The sequence below is a fragment of the Nerophis ophidion genome, linkage group LG06 (assembly GCF_033978795.1).
Source record: "Nerophis ophidion isolate RoL-2023_Sa linkage group LG06, RoL_Noph_v1.0, whole genome shotgun sequence".
NCBI lineage: Eukaryota > Metazoa > Chordata > Actinopteri > Syngnathiformes > Syngnathidae > Nerophis > Nerophis ophidion.
The window spans coordinates 21,127,884-21,149,668 of NC_084616.1; the positions used below are offsets into that span (position 1 = coordinate 21,127,884).

Consider the following 21,785-nt stretch of genomic DNA (forward strand, 5'->3'; position numbering starts at 1 on the left):
CAATGAATTCTCAGAGTTTGTTGCTGATCTAGTGACACACGCCGATAATATAATCATAATGGGGGACTTTAATATCCATATGAATACCCCATCGGACCCACCGTGCGTAGCGCTCCAGACTGTAATTGATAGCTGTGGTCTCACACAAATAATAAATGAACCCACGCATCGCAACGGTAATACGATAGACCTAGTGCTTGTCAGGGGCATCACCGTTTCCAAAGTTACGATACTCCCGTATACTAAAGTATTGTCCGATCATTACCTTATAAAATTCGAGGTTCAGACACATGTTCGTCAAACTAATAATAATAATAACTGCTATAGCAGCCGCAACATTAATGCTGCCACAACGACAACTCTTGCTGACCTACTGCCCTCGGTAATGGCACCATTCTCAAAGTATGTGGGCTCTATTGATAACCTCACTAACAACTTTAACGCTGCCCTGCGCGAAACCATTGATAACATAGCGCCGCTAAAGTTAAAAAAGGCTCCAAAAAAGCGCACCCCGTGGTTTACAGAAGAAACTGGAGCTCAGAAATTATTATGTAGAAAGCTGGAACGCAAATGGCGCACGACTAAACTTGAGGTGCACCATCAAGCATGGAGTGATGGTTTAATAACTTATAAACGCATGCTTACCTTAGCTAAAGCTAAATATTACTCAAATCTCATCCACTGTAATAAAAACGATCCTAAATTTTTGTTTAGTACGGTAGCATCGCTAACCCAACAAGGGACCCCTTCCAGTAGTTCAACCCACTCAGCTGATGACTTTATGCAATTCTTTAGTGAGAAAATTGAAGTCATTAGAAAGGAGATTAAAGACAATGCGTCCCAGCTACAACGGGGTTCTATTAACACTGATACGATGGTATACGCGGCGGATACTGCCCTCCAAAATAGTTTCTCTCGTTTTGAGGAAATAACATTAGAGGAATTGTTACAACGTGTAAATGGAATAAAACAGACAACATGTTTACTTGACCCTCTTCCTGGGAAACTGATCAAGGAGCTCTTTGTATTATTAGGTCCATCAGTGCTAAATATTATAAACTTATCACTCTCCTCGGGCACTGTTCCCCTAGCATTCAAAAAAGCGGTTATTCATCCTCTTCTTAAAAGACCTAACCTCGATCCTGACCTCATGGTAAACTACCGACCGGTGTCTCACCTTCCCTTTATTTCAAAAATCCTCGAAAAAATTGTTGCAGAGCAGTTAAATGAACACTTAGCGTCTAACAATCTATGTGAAACCTTTCAATCCGGTTTCAGGGCAAATCACTCCACGGAGACAGCCCTCGCAAAAATGACTAATGATCTATTGCTAATGATGGATTCTGAGGAGTCATCTATGTTGCTGCTCCTCGATCTTAGCGCTGCTTTCGATACCGTCGATCATAATATTTTATTAGAACGTATCAAAACACGAATTGGTATGTCAGACTTAGCCCTGTCTTGGTTTAACTCTTATCTTACTGATAGGATGCAGTGTGTCTCCCATAACAATGTGACCTCGGACTACGTTAAGGTAACGTGTGGAGTTCCCCAGGGTTCGGTCCTTGGCCCTGCACTCTTCAGCATCTACATGCTGCCGCTAGGTGACATCATACGCAAATACGGTATTAGCTTTCACTGTTATGCTGATGACACCCAACTCTACATGCCCCTAAAGCTGACCAACACGCCGGATTGTAGTCAGCTGGAGGCGTGTCTTAATGAAATTAAACAATGGATCCATCCTATCTTGCCGATTGTATTGTACCATATGTCCCGGTAAGAAATCTGCGTTCAAAGGACTCCGGCTTGTTAGTGATTCCCAAAGCCCAAAAAAAGTCTGCGGGCTATAGAGCGTTTTCCGTTCGGGCTCCAGTACTCTGGAATGCCCTCCCGGTAACAGTTCGAGATGCCACCTCAGTAGAAGCATTTAAGTCTCACCTTAAAACTCATTTGTATACTCTAGCCTTTAAATAGACTCCCTTTTTAGACCAGTTGATCTGCCGTTTCTTTTCTTTTTCTTCTATGTCCCACTCTCCCTTGTGGAGGGGGTCCGGTCCGATCCGGTGGCCATGTACTGCTTGCCTGTGTATCGGCTGGGGACATCTCTGCGATGCTGATCCGCCTCCGCTTGGGATGGTTTCCTGCTGGCTCCGCTGTGAACGGGACTCTCGCTGCTGTGTTGGATCCGCTTTGGACTGGACTCTCGCGACTGTGTTGGATCCATTGTGGATTGAACTTTCACAGTATCATGTTAGACCCGCTCGACATCCATTGCTTTCCTCCTCTCTAAGGTTCTCATAGTCATCATTGTCACCGACGTCCCACTGGGTCATTATTGTCACCGATGTCCCACTGGGTGTGAGTTTTCCTTGCCCTTATGTGGGCCTACTGAGGATGTCGTGGTGGTTTGTGCAGCCCTTTGAGACACTAGTGATTTAGGGCTATATAAGTAAACATTGATTGATATATTGGCCACTTGATGGTGGGTATTTTTATGAGATTTCCAGGTCATTTTATCATCAATAAAACATGTGCTTTATTTAATCATTTCTGTGTCTATTTGTGTTTATTTTTAAACTGTTATTGAACACTGTTATTTTCAAAAATAGTCTGTTTTTTGTCAAACCATCTCTTTAATTTGTGCGTTTGTTCTGTTGTTTGTATTGGATCACTGGTGTCAAAATATTTGGCCCTCAAAAGCCTGGAAATAATATGTATCAATAAAGTACTGTAACATTTCTTACTAAATGTATTATTTCTTTCTATTTTGGCAGAGAAAAAAAAGGTACTCAATGTAATCGCAAATTATGCTAACTAAAATATTGTTTTATTATGCACAAATATATTATCAAACATTCAAACCATTTATTTTTAAGGAATAAGTACTAATAATAATGATTTCACAGCAAATTATCCACGAAATTGTGCAATGTAAAAGTAGCAATAGATTTAATGGTAAAATTGGGAAATTAAATGTAGTTTTTACAGCATTTTTCTCAAAATGAAAAAAAACAGCACTTTTTTTTGTACTGGAATAAACTGTGGGGCCGTATTGGCATTTACAGTAATACACCCAAAAAATCTACAGTTGCTGATTTATGGTAAAAAAACAAACAAACTGGCAGTTCAGGTGCCAACATTTCACTGTAAAATTGCAGGGTTTTTTTTATTTACAGTAAAAAAGAAAGTAAATTTTACAGTAAAATTCTGGCAAATGAGCTGCCAGTTTTCTTTTTGTTGTTGTTGTTTTTAACGGTAAACTGGTGAAATGTAAGGATGAAAAGTTGCAATGTTTGCTGGCTGTTTTTTCTTCAAAACTGTCATTGCTCCAAAAAAAAATTTGAAATATTGCATTATTTATGTGTTCACCATATAAAAAAAAAAAAAGAAATATTTTTGCTCAAAAATGTTAATTATGTCTTTTTATTAAAGTTAAAAGTACCAATGATTGTCACACACACACTAGGAGTGGTGAGATTATCCTCTGCATTTGACCCATCAGCCTCACCCCGAGAGGTGAGGTGAGCAGTGAGCAGCAGCGGTGGCCGCGCCCGGAAATACTTTTTGTGATTTAACCCCCTACTCCAACCCTTGATGCTGAGTGCCAAGCAGGGAGGAAATGGGTCCCATTTTTATAGTCTTTGGTATGACTCGGTCCCGATTTGAACTCACGACCTACCGATCTCAGGGCGGACACTCTAAACACTAGGCCACCAAAAAGGTGGTGACTGATATACTTTTCAAATTTTCTTGTAGTCACATAATGTTTTCAGTACATTAATGTGTGAATTTGAGTGTGAATTTTGTCTGTCTATCTGTGTTGGCCCTGTGATGAGGTTGCGATTTGTCCAGGGTGTAACCCGCCTTCCGCCCAAACTCAGCTGAGATAGGCTCCAGCACATACTTGGCAACCATGAGACCTCTGAATTCGGGAGATGGGGGGGTAGCGGGGAATGTATATATTTTCAAGTATTTCTCATACATATATATATATATATAAAAAATACTTGAAAATATATACATCCCACGCTATATATATATATATATATATATATATATATACACACATTAGGGGTGTGGGAAAAAATCGATTCGAATAAGAATCGAATCAAATACGTTGTGCGATTCAGAATCGATTCTCATTTTTAAAAAATAGATTTTTTTTTTTTTTAATCAATCCAACAAACCACTACACAGCAATACCATAACAATGCAATCCAATTCCAAAACCAAACCTGACCCAGCAACACTCAGAACTGCAATAAACAGAGCAATTGAGAGGACACACAAAAACGACACAGAACAAATCAAAAGTAGTGATACAAAAATTAATATTATCAACAACGGTATCAATATTAGTTATAATTTCAGCATAGCAGTGATTAAAAATCCCTTATTGACATTATCATTAGACATTTATAAAAAATAATAAAAAAGAACAATAGTGTCACAGTGGCTTACACTTGCATCGCATCTCATAAGCTTAACAACACACTGTGTCCAATGTTTTCACAAAGATAAAATAATTCATATTTTTGGTTCGTTTAATAGTAAAAAATTTACATTATTGCAATCAGTTGATAAAACATTTCCTTTACAATTATAAAAGCTTTTTTTTTTTTTTACATCTACTACTCTGCTAGCATGTCAGCAGTCTATGGTAGATCCTGCTGAAATCTTATGTATTGAATGACTACAGAATCGTTTTGAATGGGAAAAAAATCGTTTTTGAATCAGGAATGGAATTGAAAAAAATCGATATATTATCGAATCGTGACCCCAAAAATCGATATTGAATCAAATCGTGGGACACCCAAAGATTCACAGGCCTAATATACATATATATATATACAAAATTTGCATCTGCTTCGTCTCTGTTATATATATATATATATATATATATATATATATATATATATATATATATATATATATATATATATAACAGGGACGAAGCAGATGCAAATTTTGTAAATCAGACTTCTCCATTGAACACGGTGGCCATCGGATATACCTATTCCTATATATATATATTTTTTTTTTTTTTTTTTTTTCCCAAGATGGCGCTGCTGTAGTGGCTGCTGTAGGCAGGAGCTCTGTGCTCTTGTTTCATCCTTTTGTGTTTCCCTCTTGTTTTCAAGTGGTATTATATTTTTTTTTGCATTTTGATCCGGGACCCTTTGGGACTTTGTGACAGGGGGTGCCACTTTCGTGACCTCTGTGGTGCTTTTTTTTTTGTAGACTTCTGGATCTGCCTCCCGGGAGCCTTTTGTCCATGGAGACCAGCTGCAGGGTCTCTGCTACACCAGAGTCTGTTTGGATGTACTGGAGGAGATGCGGATGAGGGGACAGGGCTGTGGAGCTAGCACTGAGCTACTGGGACGGAGAGGCTTCGCGGTGTCTTGACTGGGTGAGCAGGTGTCGGACACCTCTGTCACCTTGGACGTATCCTCGCTCATCCATGCGGACTGGACACTGGCCGAGAGTGGAGTTGGCTGTCTTGGTTGCCTTGTTGGGTCTGCTCCTGTCTCTGGCCCTGCTCCCTCCTCCCCAGCAGACGATGGCGTGGAACACCGCAGAGGCCACCACAGTGGATATGTTTCTTTTACTTTTTATTCATAGCTGTATGTAGAAGTGTCTGGTTGTATCTGCTGCTTTAATGTCTTTAATGTCCTCTGTGTTCTTTGATGTTTGATGTTTCCCTCTTACACACATGGAAGAGGGATGTGTTCTATGGCTATGAGTCGTTGTTTTTTTTTGTTTTGTTTTTTTTGTTTTTTTCCCCTTGACCTCAGTCTGCACCCACACTCCAGGGCCCAGGCTAAGACCGATTTTTATTTTATTTTATTTTAATCTTTTATTCTTTTCTCCCCCCCCCCCCTCCCCCCCTGTTTACCTGTATGTCATCTTTTTTGTAAGGGGCGCTGGAAGCCGGCAGACCCGTCAGCGATCCTGTTCTGTCTCCCTGTAATGTTTGTCTGATCTTGAATGGGATTGTGCTGAAAATTGTACTTTTCCTGAAGGAACTCTCCTGACGGAATAAATAAAGTACTATCTATCTATCTATCTATCTATTTTTGGACATTACTACTTGCCGTATTTTTGAAGCAATGCATGATGGGATTCTGCATGTTGTGTGTCAGTGTATTAACTTGCCGGCTGGAATAAACACACGCTGAGAAATAGCTCCGTGCCCGCCTACTTTATGGGATATATATAAACCTATGGATAAGGGAGACATATATAATAGTCTCCTTTTCAGGTGAGAGAGGATGCTAAAGGCAGTGCCCCCAATATTGTTGTCCGGATGGAAATCGGCAGAATTTCGGGAGAATGGTTGCCCCGGGAAATTTTCAGGAGGGACTCTGAAATTCGGGAGTCTCCCGGGAAAATCGGGAGGGTTGGCAAGTATGCTCCAGCACCCCCTGCAACCCCAAAAGGGACAAGCGGTAGAAAATGGATGGATGCTATTTTTATCTTACATGTAGCTCAGGTGCCAAAATTTTACTATAAATTTGCAGGTTTTTTTATACACCGTCCGACTTACTGCCGGCAATGTCGGACACGTTTCCAGTGAGGGTTCATAACTTTTATGGCCAGAATTTCTAGGCGCAGTCAGGGCGTTGAGGGGATCCGATTTGGTGGCTGTAGGATTAGATCTCTGCTTTTTGCAGATGATGTGGTCTTGATGGCTTCATCTGGCCAGGATCTCCAGCTCTCACTGGGTCGGTTCGCAGCAAAGCGTGATGCGACTGGGATGAGAATCGGCACCTCCAAGTCTGAGTCCATGGTTCTCGCCCGGAAAATGGTGGAATGCCATCTCTGGGTTGGGGAGGAGATCTTGCCCCAAGTGGAGGAGTTCAAGTACCTCGGACTCTTGTTCACGAGTGATGGACGAGTGGATCGTGAGATCGACAGGCGGATCGGTGCGGCGTCTTCAGTAATGTGGACGCTGTATCTATCCGTTGTGGTGAAGAAGGAGCTGAGCCGGAAGGAAAAGCTCTCAATTTACCGGGCGATCTACGTTCCCATCCTCACCTATGGTCATGAGCTTTGGGTTATGACCGAAAGGACAAGATCATGGGTTCAAGCGACCGAAATGAGTTTCCTCCACCGGGTGAGGGGACTCTCCCTTAGAGATAAGGTGAGAAGCTCTGCCATCCGGGAGGAGTTCAAAGTAAAGCCGCTGCTCCTTCACATCGAGAGGAGCCAGATGAGGTGGTTCTGGCATCTGGTCAGGGTGCCACCCGAACGCCTCCCTAGGGAGGTGTTTAGGGCACGTCCAACCAGTAGGAGGCCACGGGGAAGACCCAGGAAATAGGGGTGTAACGGTACGTGTAATTGTATTGAACCGTTTCGGTACGGGGGTTTTGGTTCGGTGCGGAGGTATACCGAACGAGCTTCCTCACGTACATACTAAGTTGCGTAAACAATACTCAAAATGCCGGACATTTGAGGAATTTAAGAAACTCTGCCCTGACAGCCCCGCAAAAGAGGACATATCCGGTGAAGAGAGGATGTATGGTCAGTCTATCCTAGGCCGGTCGCTGCTACAATAGACTGACCATACGTCCTCTTTTCACCAGACATGTCATGTTTTGCGGGGCTTTCCGGGCAGAGTTTCTTAAATGCCTCAAATTTCCGGCATTTTGAGGTTTGGTTGCGTGTATTAACAATGCACGTTCCGGGTTAAGAAGGGGTTAAAAACAAAACAATGCTGCTGCTCCCTCACGCAGCAGCAGCATTCGTGAGGGAGGGACAGAGAGCGAGAGAGTTATGATAAACGTGCATGCGTCTCCAGGCTCTGCTTTTTATCCATGTATTTATCAGATTTTATTTTTTATTATCTATAGCAGGGGTGTCAAAAATGTGCCGGAGGCCATTTGCGGCCCACAGCTAATGTTCTAAAAATTCTATTAAAATAAACAAAAACATGCGATGAGGTGGCGACTTGTCCAGGGTGTACCCTGCCTTCCGCCCGATTGTAGCTGAGATAGGCGCCAGCGCCCCCCGCGACCCCGAAAGGGATTAAGCGGTAGTAAATGGATGGATGGATGGATAACAAAAGAGAAATAAAAAAACTTTAAGGTTAAATGTCATGTAGAAAAAGTTGCAACGTTGACTAATAAAACAAGGCTGTTTTTTTTTTCTTTCTAACCGTCATTGCTCAAAACATAATATTGAATCAAAATCAATGTTATTATGAATTATTGACCTAACCAAGGTTCCCATTACTTCACATCAAATATTCCACTAAGAAAAATATTTTGGGTGGAAGATTTTTCATATTTTGTGTGTTTGCCATTTAAACATAGTTTTGTTTGACAAAAAAGGGCTGAAAACAAACAAACAAAAAAAACAACATAAAAAAATTAAAACATTTTGAAATGAGGGATAGATCTCCCGTCCAAAGGCAAAACCTAGTAACTCACTTCTAGCTGGTTTTGAGAAAACAAAGGAAAACCAATCTATCTTGATGCTGTCTTACAAAGATCTACAAAGTCATCAAACGTATAGATGTTTTCTTGAGCTTTCATTTTCTTGCCGATTGAGCCATGGATTGAATCTGCTCTCATGAACGTATGTGTCCTTTCTCCAGATATTTTATCACAATCTCGGGTGGGCCCCATTCTGCGTTTGCACATTGGGCAAGAGCCGTGTACAGCGTCCAGTTTTTATTTTGACTTACACAGTTATCTGCCCAAAAGAGTATGCAATGGAAAGAATCAAGAACAATACATTTAATGAAGGTGCTTGCAACGTCCTGGGCCAATCTTCCAAATATCCCCTCGTGCCATAATATCACATAATCAGGTTGACCGTCGGCCCCCATTCGTGCAAATGTCTCATTAAAGACAATAAGGCGACTGGCAAAGAAGTTTCGATTGGTCCCTTGAGATACTAGGTTTTTCTGTTGTATCTACGCGGTTATGTGGTAGTTGCTAGGTCCTGCCATGCGCGTAACAGCTTACTTACGGAACAAATTACAATATCGCATACACTAATGTAAAGCATATCACATAGGAATTCCAAAATTATTATCAGCTCAGTTTTGACCAACATTGAGTTACTGGATTTTGCCTTTGGACGGGAGAGATGTGAAGTTGATGTAGACTTCAGAGATTTAAGCGATAAATATAAAATTTATGTATGCCGTGGCACACCATTTTCATCATTTCATGACGCAAGCAAAACACTTTTTACATTTTTATACTGAAATAAATACACCGACAACTTATTAAATAAAAACATAGAAAAAACTACCAGCAGCGGTAAAGTTTAGATCCATGAAGAAAGAAGAAAGTGAATGAATGTTTATAACTGAATACATTTAAACATGTATACACATGTTTTCTTTTTTTAATGAATTAAGTAACGTTTATGACAACCTTTTTCCAAAACACAATATAGAATGTGAGATACAACGGGATAATGAATACGTTTATCATTTGTTTTCAAAACGCTTACAAAAAAGTGGGACCCCAAAAATTTATTGTGGGACCCCATCTTTATGACTTGATGGGGTCCCTGGGACCCCATTTTAAAAGTCCCTAGCACCAACACTGCTGTCAACAGAGGAGAAAAAAATGCTTTATTTAAATAAATATATTATTTATAAAGCAAGTTCGAGTATCATTGGCAAATTTTCACTTACTCCCGGCCTTGGCAGCATATACAGGTGCTGTTCATATTATTAGAATATCATGAAAAAGTTGATTTATTTCAGTAATTATATTCAGAACGTGAAACGTATATATTATATCAATTCATTACACACATAGTGATATATTTGAAATGTTTATTTCTTTAAATGTTGACGATTAGTACTTACAATTATTGAAAATCCCAAATTCAGTATCTCAGAAAATTAAAATATTAGTTACAACTAGTACCAAAAAATATTTTTTAGAAATGTGGGCCAACTGAAAAGTATGAACATGGAAAGTTTCAGCATGTACGGCAATCAATACTTAGTTGTGGCTCCTTTTGCCTGAATTGCTGCAGCAATACGGCGTGGCATGGAGTCCACCAGTCTGTTGCATTCCTCAGGTGTTATGAGAGCCAGGGTTGCTTTAATAGTGGCCTTCAGCTCTTCAGCATTGTTGGGTCTGGCATCTCGCATCTTCCGCTTCACAATACCCCATAGGTTTTCTATGGGGTTAAGGTCAGGTGAGTTTGCAGGCCAATCAAGAACAGGGATACCATGGTCCTCAAACCAGGTACTGGTAGATTTGGCACTGTGTGCAGCTGCCAAGTCATGTTGGAAAATGAAATCTTCACCTCCATAAAATTGGTCCGCGGCAGGCAGCATAAAGTGTTCTAAAACTTCCTGGTAGACTGCTGCATTGACCCTAGACCTCAGGAAACACAGTGGACCAACACCAGCAGATGACATGGCACCCCAGACCATTACTGATTGTGGAGATTTGACACTGGACTTCGGGCAACGTGGATTCTGTGCCTTTCCTGTCTTCCTCCAGACTCTGGGACCTTGATTTCCAAAGGGGATACAAAACTTACTTTCATCTGAAAACATAACTTTGGACCACTCAGCAGCAGTCCAGTCCTTTTTGTCTTGAGCCCAGGTGAGACGCTTTTGACCTTGTCTCTTATTCAAGAGTGGCTTTACACAAGGAATGCGACAGCTGAAGCCCATATCTTGCATACGTCGGTGCGTGGTGGTTCTTGAAGCACTGACTCCAGCTGGAGTCCACTCTTTGTGGATCTCCCCCACATTTTTTAATTGGTTTTGTTTGACAATCCTCTCCAGGGCGCGGTTATCCCTCTTGCTTGTACACATTTTTCTACCACATCTTTGTCTTCCCTTCACCTCTCTATTAATGTGCTTGGACACAGAGCTCTGGGAATATCCAACCTCTTTGGCAATGACCTTTTGTGTATTGCCCTCCTTCTTTTAAGTATCAATGGTCATCTTTTGGACAGTTGTCAAGGCAGCAGTCTTCCCCATGATTGTGTGTCATACAGAATCAAAACGAGAGACCATTTAAAGGCTTTTCCGGGTGTTTTGAGTTAGTTAGCTAATTAGAGTGTGGCACCAGGTGTCTTCAATATCTGACCTTTTCACCATATGCTAATTTTCTGAGATGTTGAATTTAGGGTTTTCATTGGTTGTCAGCTATAATCATCTCCTTTTTGGCAAAAAAAAACCACTTGAAACGTATCAGTCTGTTTGGAATCAATGTATACATTCTACAAGTTTGACTTTCTAAATGGAATTAATGAAATAAATCAACTTTTTCATGATATTCTAATAATATGACCAGCACCTGTATGTGTCCTCTTTTTGGGATTTCAGAATATGGTCAGCCTACTTTATTTATAAATTGTTTTTTCATTCCTACCTGATATGTGTTCAAGCCACTTGTAATCGACACCACAAGCCGTTGCAAATGCTGAAAAGGAGGCTAAAAACCGGGAAACAACAAAAAGTTTCCAAACAACAAAGTTCCTAACGTCTCCCCGCAGCGTGTTTATAACGCCATCCGGGTCCCTCCCTCGCCCTCTCCTCATTGGCTACCCACGCTGCACCTGTGCACCCGCTCCGCCAATCACAAGGCTTGGATTCAGTCCTACCCAACATGGCGGCGGCTTCCGTCGCCTCGCATTATCCCCGTCGTTGCCTAAACGTTTAAACTGATGCCGAGGCCGGGCAGGGAGAGGCTTCGACGCGGCTTGAGACGTCGCCGGTGACCGGCGAGAGCGCTTTGCTTATGGTTGCCGTGTGCGGGGAGCCGGCCTGAGGAGGGGCGGTCTTATCCGAGGATGGCCACCGACAACCGGATCCATTTTTGGAGGAGAAATGCAAAGGTTCCCGGAAGGTAGGACTATTTTCTTGCGTGTACTGATATTATTAATATGTATTTATATGCCATTTGTTATCTCCTGACCTTTAAAGAACAATAAGTAAGCGTGTACAAGGTCATGAAAGTGGACATTATTTAAGACGTGGCTCAGTCAAAGTCATTGAGGCAGCGGATCAACTGTCTCGATTGTGGGATTAAAATGTTTTTTAACTACGCATGACGTCATCGCATGGTGTAAATTGTTCGTGATCGTGGGTGACAGACTCGCATATGTTTCATTCCTGTGGGGTTTTGTGGCTCGGAACGCCGGAGAAGCATCTGCCATATGCTGCTTGTGGGCGAACTACTTATGCTAACTGGCATTAGCCAGCTAGCTACCTACTAGGGCTAGGCGATATGGCCTTTTATTAATATCTCGATATTTGTGGGCCATGTGACGATACACGATATATATCGCGATATTTTTTCCTTAGCCTTGAATGAACACTTGATGCATATAATCACAGCAGTATGATTATTCTGTTTGTCTACATCAGGGGTCGGGAACCTTTTTGGCTGAGAGAGTCAAGAAGCCAAATATTTAAAAATGTATTTCCATAAGAGCCATATAATATATTTTTTAACACTGAACACAACAAAACGTGTGCCTTTTTTTAAGAAACACCAACATTTCTAGAGAGGTCTCTTATTCTTTGTAATAACATTGTTATTCTGAAGCTAACTGTGGAGGGGGCGTGGCCTGCGGGCCTGCAGCGAAGCAGGGTGTTGCCAGGACATGCCTTGAATTCAGCGACAAGTGTGGAAACGGTCCACCTGGGCCTTTTTGTCTGATCACCTGTCGCTATGTTATAAGCAGCAGCCAGAAGGAGAGACGGGCTTGGGGCTAGAAACCAGAGCGCGAGCGAGAACGAAAGAGAAAAAGACAATTGCTGGAAAGCAACTGAGAGACTTATTGAAAAATAAAACAATGTTGTAACCCTGAAACTGGCTCTCATGACAGTGCTTGGTGGTCTGAAGAACCCCCTGGAGGGCAAGCCCCACACTAACCAATAATAAATAAATGACTTCTTACCAACTTCTTGAACATAAAAATGCATAACAATATTTTATATTTTGAACGTTATTTTTAACAATATGATTACAAGTGGAATTATTCATTATTTATCGTGTTAAGCAATGTCAGCTCAAATTTATCCGAGAGCCAGATGCAGTCATCAAAAGAGCCACATCTGGCTCGCGAGCCATAGGTTCCCTACCCCTGGTCTACATTAAAACATTCTTATACATACTGTATTAATATATGCTCATTTTAAACTTTCATGCAGAGAAGGAAATCACAACTAAGTCAATTGACCAAAACTGTATTTATTAAACAGTTATCTATTAATTTTATCTATTAATCTATGATCTATAATCGGTAAATTACTATCTATTAGAGATGTGCGGTTTGCGGTCACAACCGCGGAGTCCGCGGATAAACCGCGGGTTGGGCGGGTGACATGGAGAAAAAATAGATTTTAAATAAATTCGGGCGGGTGGCGGTCAGAGGTGGGTAGAGTAGCCAGAAATTGTACTCAAGTAAGAGTACTGTTACTTTAGAAATTTATTACTCAAATAAAAGTAAGGAGTAGTCACCCAAATATTTACTTGAGTAAAAGTAAAAAGTATGTTGTGAAAAAACTACTCAAGTACTGAGTAACTGATGAATAACCTGATTACGGCAACAAATAATGCACAAAAACATAAAAATAGCAATGAGCAAATTCAGAGCCAGGATTATCTCTTAAGAATCTAAAACAATAATATATATTAAAAAATAGTACATTAAAATAAAAACTAAAAATCGCACATTGAGCCACAATAACTTAACAGCACCATAAGCTCAGTAGGCATTTATTGATTTGATTGATTGAAATTTGTATTAGTAGATTATACAGTACAGTACATATTCCGTACAATTGACCACTAAATGGTAACACCCCAATAAGTTTTTCAACGTTTATCAATTATTTAATAAATGACCAAGTCGAGGTGATCTACCTCATATAGGGACGGCGTGGCGCAGTGGAAGAGTGGCCGTGCGCAACCCAAGGGTCCTTGGTTCAATTCCCACCTAGTACCAACCTCGTCACGTCCGTTGTGTCCTGAGCAAGACACTTCACCCTTGCTCCTGATGGGTGCTGGTTAGCGCCTTGCGTGGCAGCTCCCCCATCAGTGTGTGAATGTGTGTGTGAATGGGTAAATGTGGAAGTAGTGTCAAAGCGCTTTGAGTACCATGAAGGTAGAAAAGCGCTATACAAGTAAAACCCATTTATCATTTATATATACATATACATACACACACATACATATATATATATATATATATATATATATATATATATATATATATATATACAGTATATAATTTCTATTAATTTATTTTGCCGTTTTTGTTCACATGTTAAAGGTGTTTTAATGACTATACATGCATGTTTAACACATAGATTCCTATCTTTCATGAAGACAAGAATATAAGTTGGTGTATTACCTGATTCTGATGACTTGCATTGATTGGAATCAGACAGTATTGCTGATAATGTCCACGTTTTCAAATGGAGGACAAAAAAAGTTCCTCTTTTCTGTCTAATACCACATGAAAGTCGTTGGTTTTTGGCATCTTATTTGTCCAGCTTCCAGATTCGTTTTCATACACTTTACAAGAAATACATTGGCGGCAAACTCCGTAGCTTGCTGGCTTGTTTGCGCTGGCTTTCGGAGACTCTTATTTTGTTAGCGCAGGCGCGATGGAGCTGCACTTTTATTGTGAAGACAGGAACTGTGCGATCAGTCTTTAGGCTTTTGACGGGAAGTACAGTTGAAATAAAAAGTGTTTTTTTTTCCCTTACACTTTTGATTGATTGATTGAAACTTTTATTATTAGATTGAAAAGTACAGTACATATTCCGTACAATTGACCACTAAATGGTAACACCCCAATAAGTGTTTAAGTCGGGTTTTACGTGTGACGGTCATGTGACCGCCTGGCTCTGTTTGATTGGTCGAACGTCACCAGTGAATGCATGTGATTGGTGAAACGCAGGCATGCGTATCCTACTTTGAAGCTCTTTCATTAACCAAAACAAACATTAACAGATCGATTAAAAAAAAGTAGCGAGTAGCGAGCTGAATGTAGATAAATGGAACGGAGTAAAAGTAGCGTTTCTTTTCTATAAATATACTCAAGTAAAAGTATGTTGCATAAAAACTACTCGTAGAAGTACAATTTGTCCCAAAAGTTACTCAAGTAAATGTAACGGAGTAAATGTAGCGCGTTACTACCCACCTTTGGTGGCGGTCGAACCAATTCGGAAATATATATTGTAATAATCCCAGGAATGTAGGCTCATAAAACTTATTCGTTTGTCTTGTCTTTATTGCACAAGATGTAATACAACCACACAACAGCTCTAATGTCTCTAACGCTTTTCCTGGGACAACTCGAACTCTCACTTCCTGTCGATAACGTCACTTCCCTATCTCTCCCGGAAGTCCCGCCCCCCAGCCGAAGTCATTGGCTAACACCCCATAGCCAGCCACTACTTTATACATAGTTAAATTTAATGTTGAAGAGGTTCATTTAGCCTACTGACGTGTATTTAGAAATGGTTGATTTATACAGGCTAGTAGAGGTTCAGAACATGGTCCACTCGGACTCAATGTCCCGCACCTCCCTCATGACATGTTCAAAATTCTCCCAGGGGTGTGAATTGAAACTCTCTCTGACAGGAGACTCTGCCAGACGTTCCCAGCAGACCCTCACAATGCGTTTGGGCCTGCCAGGTCTGTCCGGCATCCTCCCCCACCATCGCAGCCAAGAAAGCTCCGCCCCTCTCTTCACCCGAGTGTCCAAAACATAAGGCCGCAAATCCGATGACACAACTACAAAGTCGATCATGGAACTGCGGCCTAGGGTGTCCTGGTGCCAAGTGCACATATGGACACCCTTATGTTTGAACATGGTGTTTGTTATGGACAATCCGTGACGAGCACAAAAGTCCAATAACAAAACACCACTCGGGTTTAGATCCGGGCGACCATTCTTCCCAATCACGCCTCTCCAGGTTTCACTGTCGTTGCCAACATGAGCGTTGAAGTCCCCCAGTAGGACAAGGGAATCACCCGGGGGAGCACTTTCCAGTACTCCCTCAAGTGTACCCAAAAAGGGTGGGTATTCTGAACTGCTGTTTGGTGCGTAAGCACAAACAACAGTCAGGACCCGTCCCCCCACCCGAAGGCGAAGGGAAGCTACCCTCTCGTCCACTGGGTTGAACTCAAACGTACAGGCTTTGAGCCGGGGGGCAACCAGAATTGCCACCCCAGCCCGTCGCCTCTCACTGCCGGCAACGCCAGAGTGGAAGAGGGTCCAGTCCCTCTCGAGAGAACTGGTTCCAGAGCCCTTGCTGTGCGTCGAGGTGAGTCCGACTATATCCAGCCGGAACTTCTCTACCTCGCGGACTAGCTCAGGCTCCTTCCCCCCCCAGTGGGGTGACGTTCTACGTCCCAAGAGCTAGCTTCTGTAGCCGAGGATCGGACCGCCAAGTGCCCTGCCTTCGGCTGCCGCCCAGCTCACAATGCACCCGACCTCTAAGGCCCCTCCTATGAGTGGTGAGCCCATTGGAGGGATGACCCACGTTGCCTCTTCGGGCTGTGCCCGGCCGGGCCCCATGGGGACAGGCCCGGCCACCAGGCGCTCGCCATCGTGCCCCAACTCCGGGCCTGGCTCCAGAGCGGGGCCCCGGTGACCCGCGTCCGGGCGAGGGAAGTCTGAGTTCATTTTGTTGTAATTCCATAGAAGTCTTTGAGCTGCTGTTTGTCTGATCACTCACCTAGGACCTGTTTGTCTTGGGAGACCCTACCAGGGGGCATGAAAGCCCCCAGACAACATAGCTCCTAGGATCATTGGGACACGCAAACTCCTCTACCACGGTAAGGTAGCAGCTCAGAGAGGCAACCATTCTCCCGAATTTCTCCAGATTTCCACCCGTACAACAATATTGGGGGCGTGCCTTAAAATGCCTTCAGCGTCCTCTCTCACCTGAAACCTTCACCCCTTAACAGTCACATGCTGTCCAGGCATCCGCTTTTCCTTGTCCGATATTATCGGCCGATAAAAACTTAAAAATTTAATATCGAAAATTATCGGTATCTGTTTCAAAATTATCGGTATCTGTTTCAAAAAGTAAACTATATGACTTTTTAAAACGCTGCTGTAGACACGGATGTAGGGAGAAGTACAGAGCCCCAATAAACCTTTAATGCACTGCCTTTGCGTGCCGGCCCAATGACATAATATCCACGGCTTTTCACACAAGTGAATGCAACGCATACTTGGTCAACAGCCATACAAGTCACACTGAGGGTGGCGGTATAAACAACTTTAACACTGTTACACATATGCGCCACATTGTGAACCCACACCAAACAAGAATGACAAACACATTTCGTGAGAACATCCGCACCGTTACACAACATAAACACAACAGAACAAATACCCAGAACCCCTTGCCACTCTAACTCTTCCGGGAGGCTACAAGAACATCTGCGGCTTTTGGAACTCAGTGCACAACTGCACACACACCAAGAAGGAGACGAAGCAGAAGAACGAAGAAGAGATATGGCGTCGACGAGTAAGAAGAAGAAATACGCTTGCAAGTTCTAAAATGATTGAAAAAATTGATTTAATTTCATTCAGGACAGCTCAAACGGGAAGGGGTATGCTGCCTGCACCTCACATCTGTGGTCACCTAATCTGTATCAATCAATCAATCAATGTTTATTTATATAGCCCTAAATCACAAGTGTCTCAAAGGGCTGCACAAGCCACAACAACATCCTCTGTTCAGATCCCACATCAGGGCAAGGGAAAACTCAACCCACATTGGAGAGGACCGCAGATGACCAATACTTTCTACAACTCTTATTTTTTTGTGATAGAGTGATTGGAGCACATACTTGTTGGTCACAAAAAACATTCATGAAGTTTGGTTATTTTATGAATTTATTATGGGTCTGCTGAAAGTGTGACCAAATCTGATGGTTTAAAAGTATACATACAGCAAGTTTCACTGCAATAAGGCGCTTTTGGTAGCCATCCACAAGCTTCTGGCAAGCTTCTGGTTAAATGTTTGACCACTCCTCTTGAGAAAATGTTTGCAGTTCAGCTAAAAGTGTTGATTTTCTGACATGGACTTGTTTCTTCAGCATTGTCCACACGTTTAAGTCAGGACTTTGGGAAGGCCATTCTAAAACCTTAATTCTAGCCTGATTTAGCCATTCCTTTCCCACTTTTGACGTGTGTTTAGGGTCATTGTCCTGTTGGAATCCCCAACTGCGCCCAAGATCCAACCTCGGGGCTGACGATTTTAGCTTGTCCTGAAGAATTTGGAGGTAATCCTCCTTTTTCATTGTGCCATTTAAAGCACCAGTTCCATTGGCAGCAAAACAGGCCCAGAGCATAATACTGCCACCACCATGCTTGACGGTGGACATGGTGTTCCTGGGATTATAGGCCTCACCTTTTCTCTTCCAAACATATTGCTGGGTATTGTGGTCAAACAGCTCAATTTTTGTTTCATTTGACATCACATGGACACAGATAAGACCTTCTTGAGGAAAGTTTTGTGGTCTGAAGAAACACCGTTTTACAGTTGAAAAGGATTTGCAAATAATTGCATTCTGTTTTTATTTACCATTTACACAATGTGCCAACTTCACTGGTTTTGAGTTTTGTATATGCCAAGCTCACTGAACAAGACATCTTAGCTTGTATTATAGGCAAGTAAGTAAAAAGAATGTTCCAATAAAGGTTTTATGCTGCCTTTTCCGTTAATTTGTGAATTAGCCGATATCAATATTGATAAGTTAATGCCCATGTTTTAATTGTACATTTTTCAGTTTATTTATGTTGAGTGCTATTTACAGTGTAACAACATCAACACAATATCTGAACTAGTCGCCTATTCTCTTGTATTACATGCAAGTGTTTGATTCAAAGAAAGTCAATAATCCACAAAAAAAGCCAAATGTAATTCAAGCAATTTGGTTTTCGCCCTCAAAGTCTTATTAGAAATCCAAATAATTATACCCCGAGTTTGTAAACAATAACAAAAACAACAAATTCATTTTGACCACAATAAAAATGTCGATCTGATCGCCCTATTATCGATAATTTACTAAAACTACCATTAATATTGACACCACCATTTTATGTATCGTCCTCTTTACATGTCCGTTCTGACTGACGATGCTGAAACACAAACACTTGTTACATTATCTTCTCTCTATCGGTTATCAACTGATTACTTTCCGTTTTAACGTGCCTCCATCTAGGGCTGGGCCATTATATGATCGTGATCGTTGATCGCAATTCTTTTGAGTTTGATCACAGTGATCAGCTAATAGCATATTTCCTCGATAAAACATGAAAAAAAGGTCTGTTAGAAGTTACCGCAGTAGTAAACCGTAGGCAAGCAATGATGTTTGGTATGGTCCTGCACAATACAATCCACCTTTATTGACCGTCATCCTGTGTGTGTTTGTGTACGTTTGCGTGTGTTTGTGTGTAAGTGTGTCCATGACCTACCGTTCCACTGTCGCAAAAGTGAGTCTCGTCGCAACGGAAATAATGTTCAATCGCGTTGTGCTTCTTTTTTCCTTAAACAACTGGAAGTACAGCCTAGGAAAACAAAATAAAGAAATTTGCTGGAGCTCACCAGTAATCCTGCCCCCGAATGCAGACTTGCAGGCACTCAGAATGTTTATGTGACTGGGAGAATCAACACACCCATTAATTTAATCAGAAAAGGCATTTTTATATCTAAATATATTTAATCAGACTTTTTATTTGTGTTTGCAAAGATTCCTCTCCTCTGCAGAGACGTTGTTCTATTTGTTTGTTCATAGATTTAAAAAAAAAATGTTGTAGCCGTAATAATTGTTAAACTTGTTTTGTGTGTTGGTGTACATTATTTTGCAATACCTCAATTTCAAACTGCACTGTAATGTATTTTCATTCAATATAAGATACAGAATTTGAGTTTTAAAAACTCCACAACGTGGGTCACCGTGTGTTGCTTGCCAAAGCACTGGTGGGAAACACTTACATGTACAAGTCATTAAAGAATACAGATATTAATTGACCATTTGAAAGTGTGGTTTGGTAAATGTTAACTTGAAATAAAAGTATTCACTACACGAATTATTCTTTGTTTACTGCAGAATGTTTGTAATGACAGGCAAAAAAAACCCAAATAACTTTGAAGGGCAAAAAAGTTGTCCTTTTTACCCCCACAAAAAGTGCCAAAAAATAAGCAAAACCATAACTCTAAAACCAGGTACGGACGGTAGCGTGGGTTACCTATCCTGTACTTGTAAACACGTGTGTGTGTGTGTGTGTGTGTGTGTGTGTGTGTGTGTGTGTGTGTGTGCGTGTGTGTGTGTGTGTGTGTGTGTGTGTGTGTGTGTGTGTGTGTGTGTGTGTGTGTGTGTGTGTGTGTGTGTGTGTGTGTGTGTGTATTAGGGGTGTAACGGTACACAAAAATTTTGGTTCTGTACGTACCTCGGCTTAGAGGTCACGGTTCGGTTCATTTTCGGTACAGTAAGAAAACAAAATATAAATTTTTTGGTTATTTATTTACTAATTTTGTAAACAATGGCTTGATCCTTTTAACATTGGGAACAATATAATTCTGCCCACGTTAATCCACATTAAACTGCCTCAAGTTGTTGCTTAGATTAAATAACATGACAAAACTTTTCTTCTACATATAAAAAGTGCAACATTAAACAGTTTCAAGTCAACTCCTCATGCTTAATTTATTATAGCATTGGGGAAGCCTGTAGTTGATTTTTATTATATAAATGTTATATTTGTATCAACATGTGATAGCAGGGACCCTGCCATTCAAAACCAGGCTGCTACATTACTAATGACTAATGTAACTATTGCTGAAAAAATAGTACAATAGCAATAGGAGAGACTATTCATCCCTGAACACCATGGAGTTCATGTAGGCGTTATGATGCACTTACATTATTATATACACTATCAGAGACAGAAACTCTTCATTTAATATAATGTCCTTTTTTGCTGCTTCAACACACCTCAATCAACACTCTCCGTAACGCGCACACACCGCAAAATGAGCTAACGTTACGCTAAAAGCCAACTAGCCTTCACCTCAAACCAGGACTGCGAGTGAGCTGAGCTGCAGTTTGTTTCTAAAAGGTCAACAGGCTCATAGTGATGTTTAGAAAGTAGTTGACTTGGAATTGTTTAGTATAATTTGGGGAGAGTCCGTTGCTCCCCTGCTAAAGACCTATCTGCTCGACGCTGAAGCGCTGACGGCACACGCTCTGAATATGCACTGCTGATTGGCTTGTTACCGCTACGGTTGTAACCAATTAGATGGTTGTGTGGGAGGGACAAGGCAGGGTGCTGTGTACAGACAGACACGGAGGCAGAACGGAGCTTGTTAAGACTTTAACATAGGCGGCTACTTCATATGTTTGTGTGGAACTCGTTCGGTACTCCTCCGCACTGAACCGGAACCCCCGTACGGAAACGGTTCAATACAAATACACGTACCGTTACACCCCTAGTGTGTGTGTGTGTATATATATGTATGTATATATATATATATATATATATATATATATGTGTCTTGATTGGATTGGATATATATATATATATGTGTCTTGATTGGATTGGATATATATATATATATATATATATATATATATATATATATATATATAGATACATATACATATATTTGTATATATATATATATTTGGATATATATGTGTGTATGTGTATATATATATATATATATATATATATATATATATATATATATATATATATATATATATATATTAGGGGTGTAACTGTACACAAAAACTTTGGTTTAGAGG

At 41.1% G+C, this 21,785-nt stretch overlaps 1 protein-coding gene and 1 long non-coding RNA gene across 7 annotated transcripts in view; one reads left to right on the forward strand and one right to left on the reverse strand.

Annotated features, from left to right (window-relative positions):
- Window positions 1-11,506, reverse strand: part of LOC133553903 (uncharacterized) — a 211,532-nt gene extending 200,026 nt beyond the window's left edge. For all 4 annotated transcript variants that reach the window (XR_009807003.1, XR_009807002.1, XR_009807001.1 and 1 more), the window contains exon 1: window positions 11,367-11,506. This is a non-coding gene — a long non-coding RNA (uncharacterized LOC133553903). The remainder of the gene's footprint in view (window positions 1-11,366) is intronic.
- Window positions 11,507-11,592: 86 nt separating this feature from the next.
- The window catches only part of tbc1d22b (TBC1 domain family, member 22B), a 53,411-nt gene continuing 43,218 nt past the window's right edge, over window positions 11,593-21,785 (forward strand). For all 3 annotated transcript variants that reach the window (XM_061902987.1, XM_061902988.1, XM_061902989.1), the window contains exon 1: window positions 11,593-11,843. In XM_061902987.1, coding sequence (XP_061758971.1) covers window positions 11,788-11,843 — 56 coding nt within the window. In that variant the 5' untranslated portion in view covers window positions 11,593-11,787. The remainder of the gene's footprint in view (window positions 11,844-21,785) is intronic.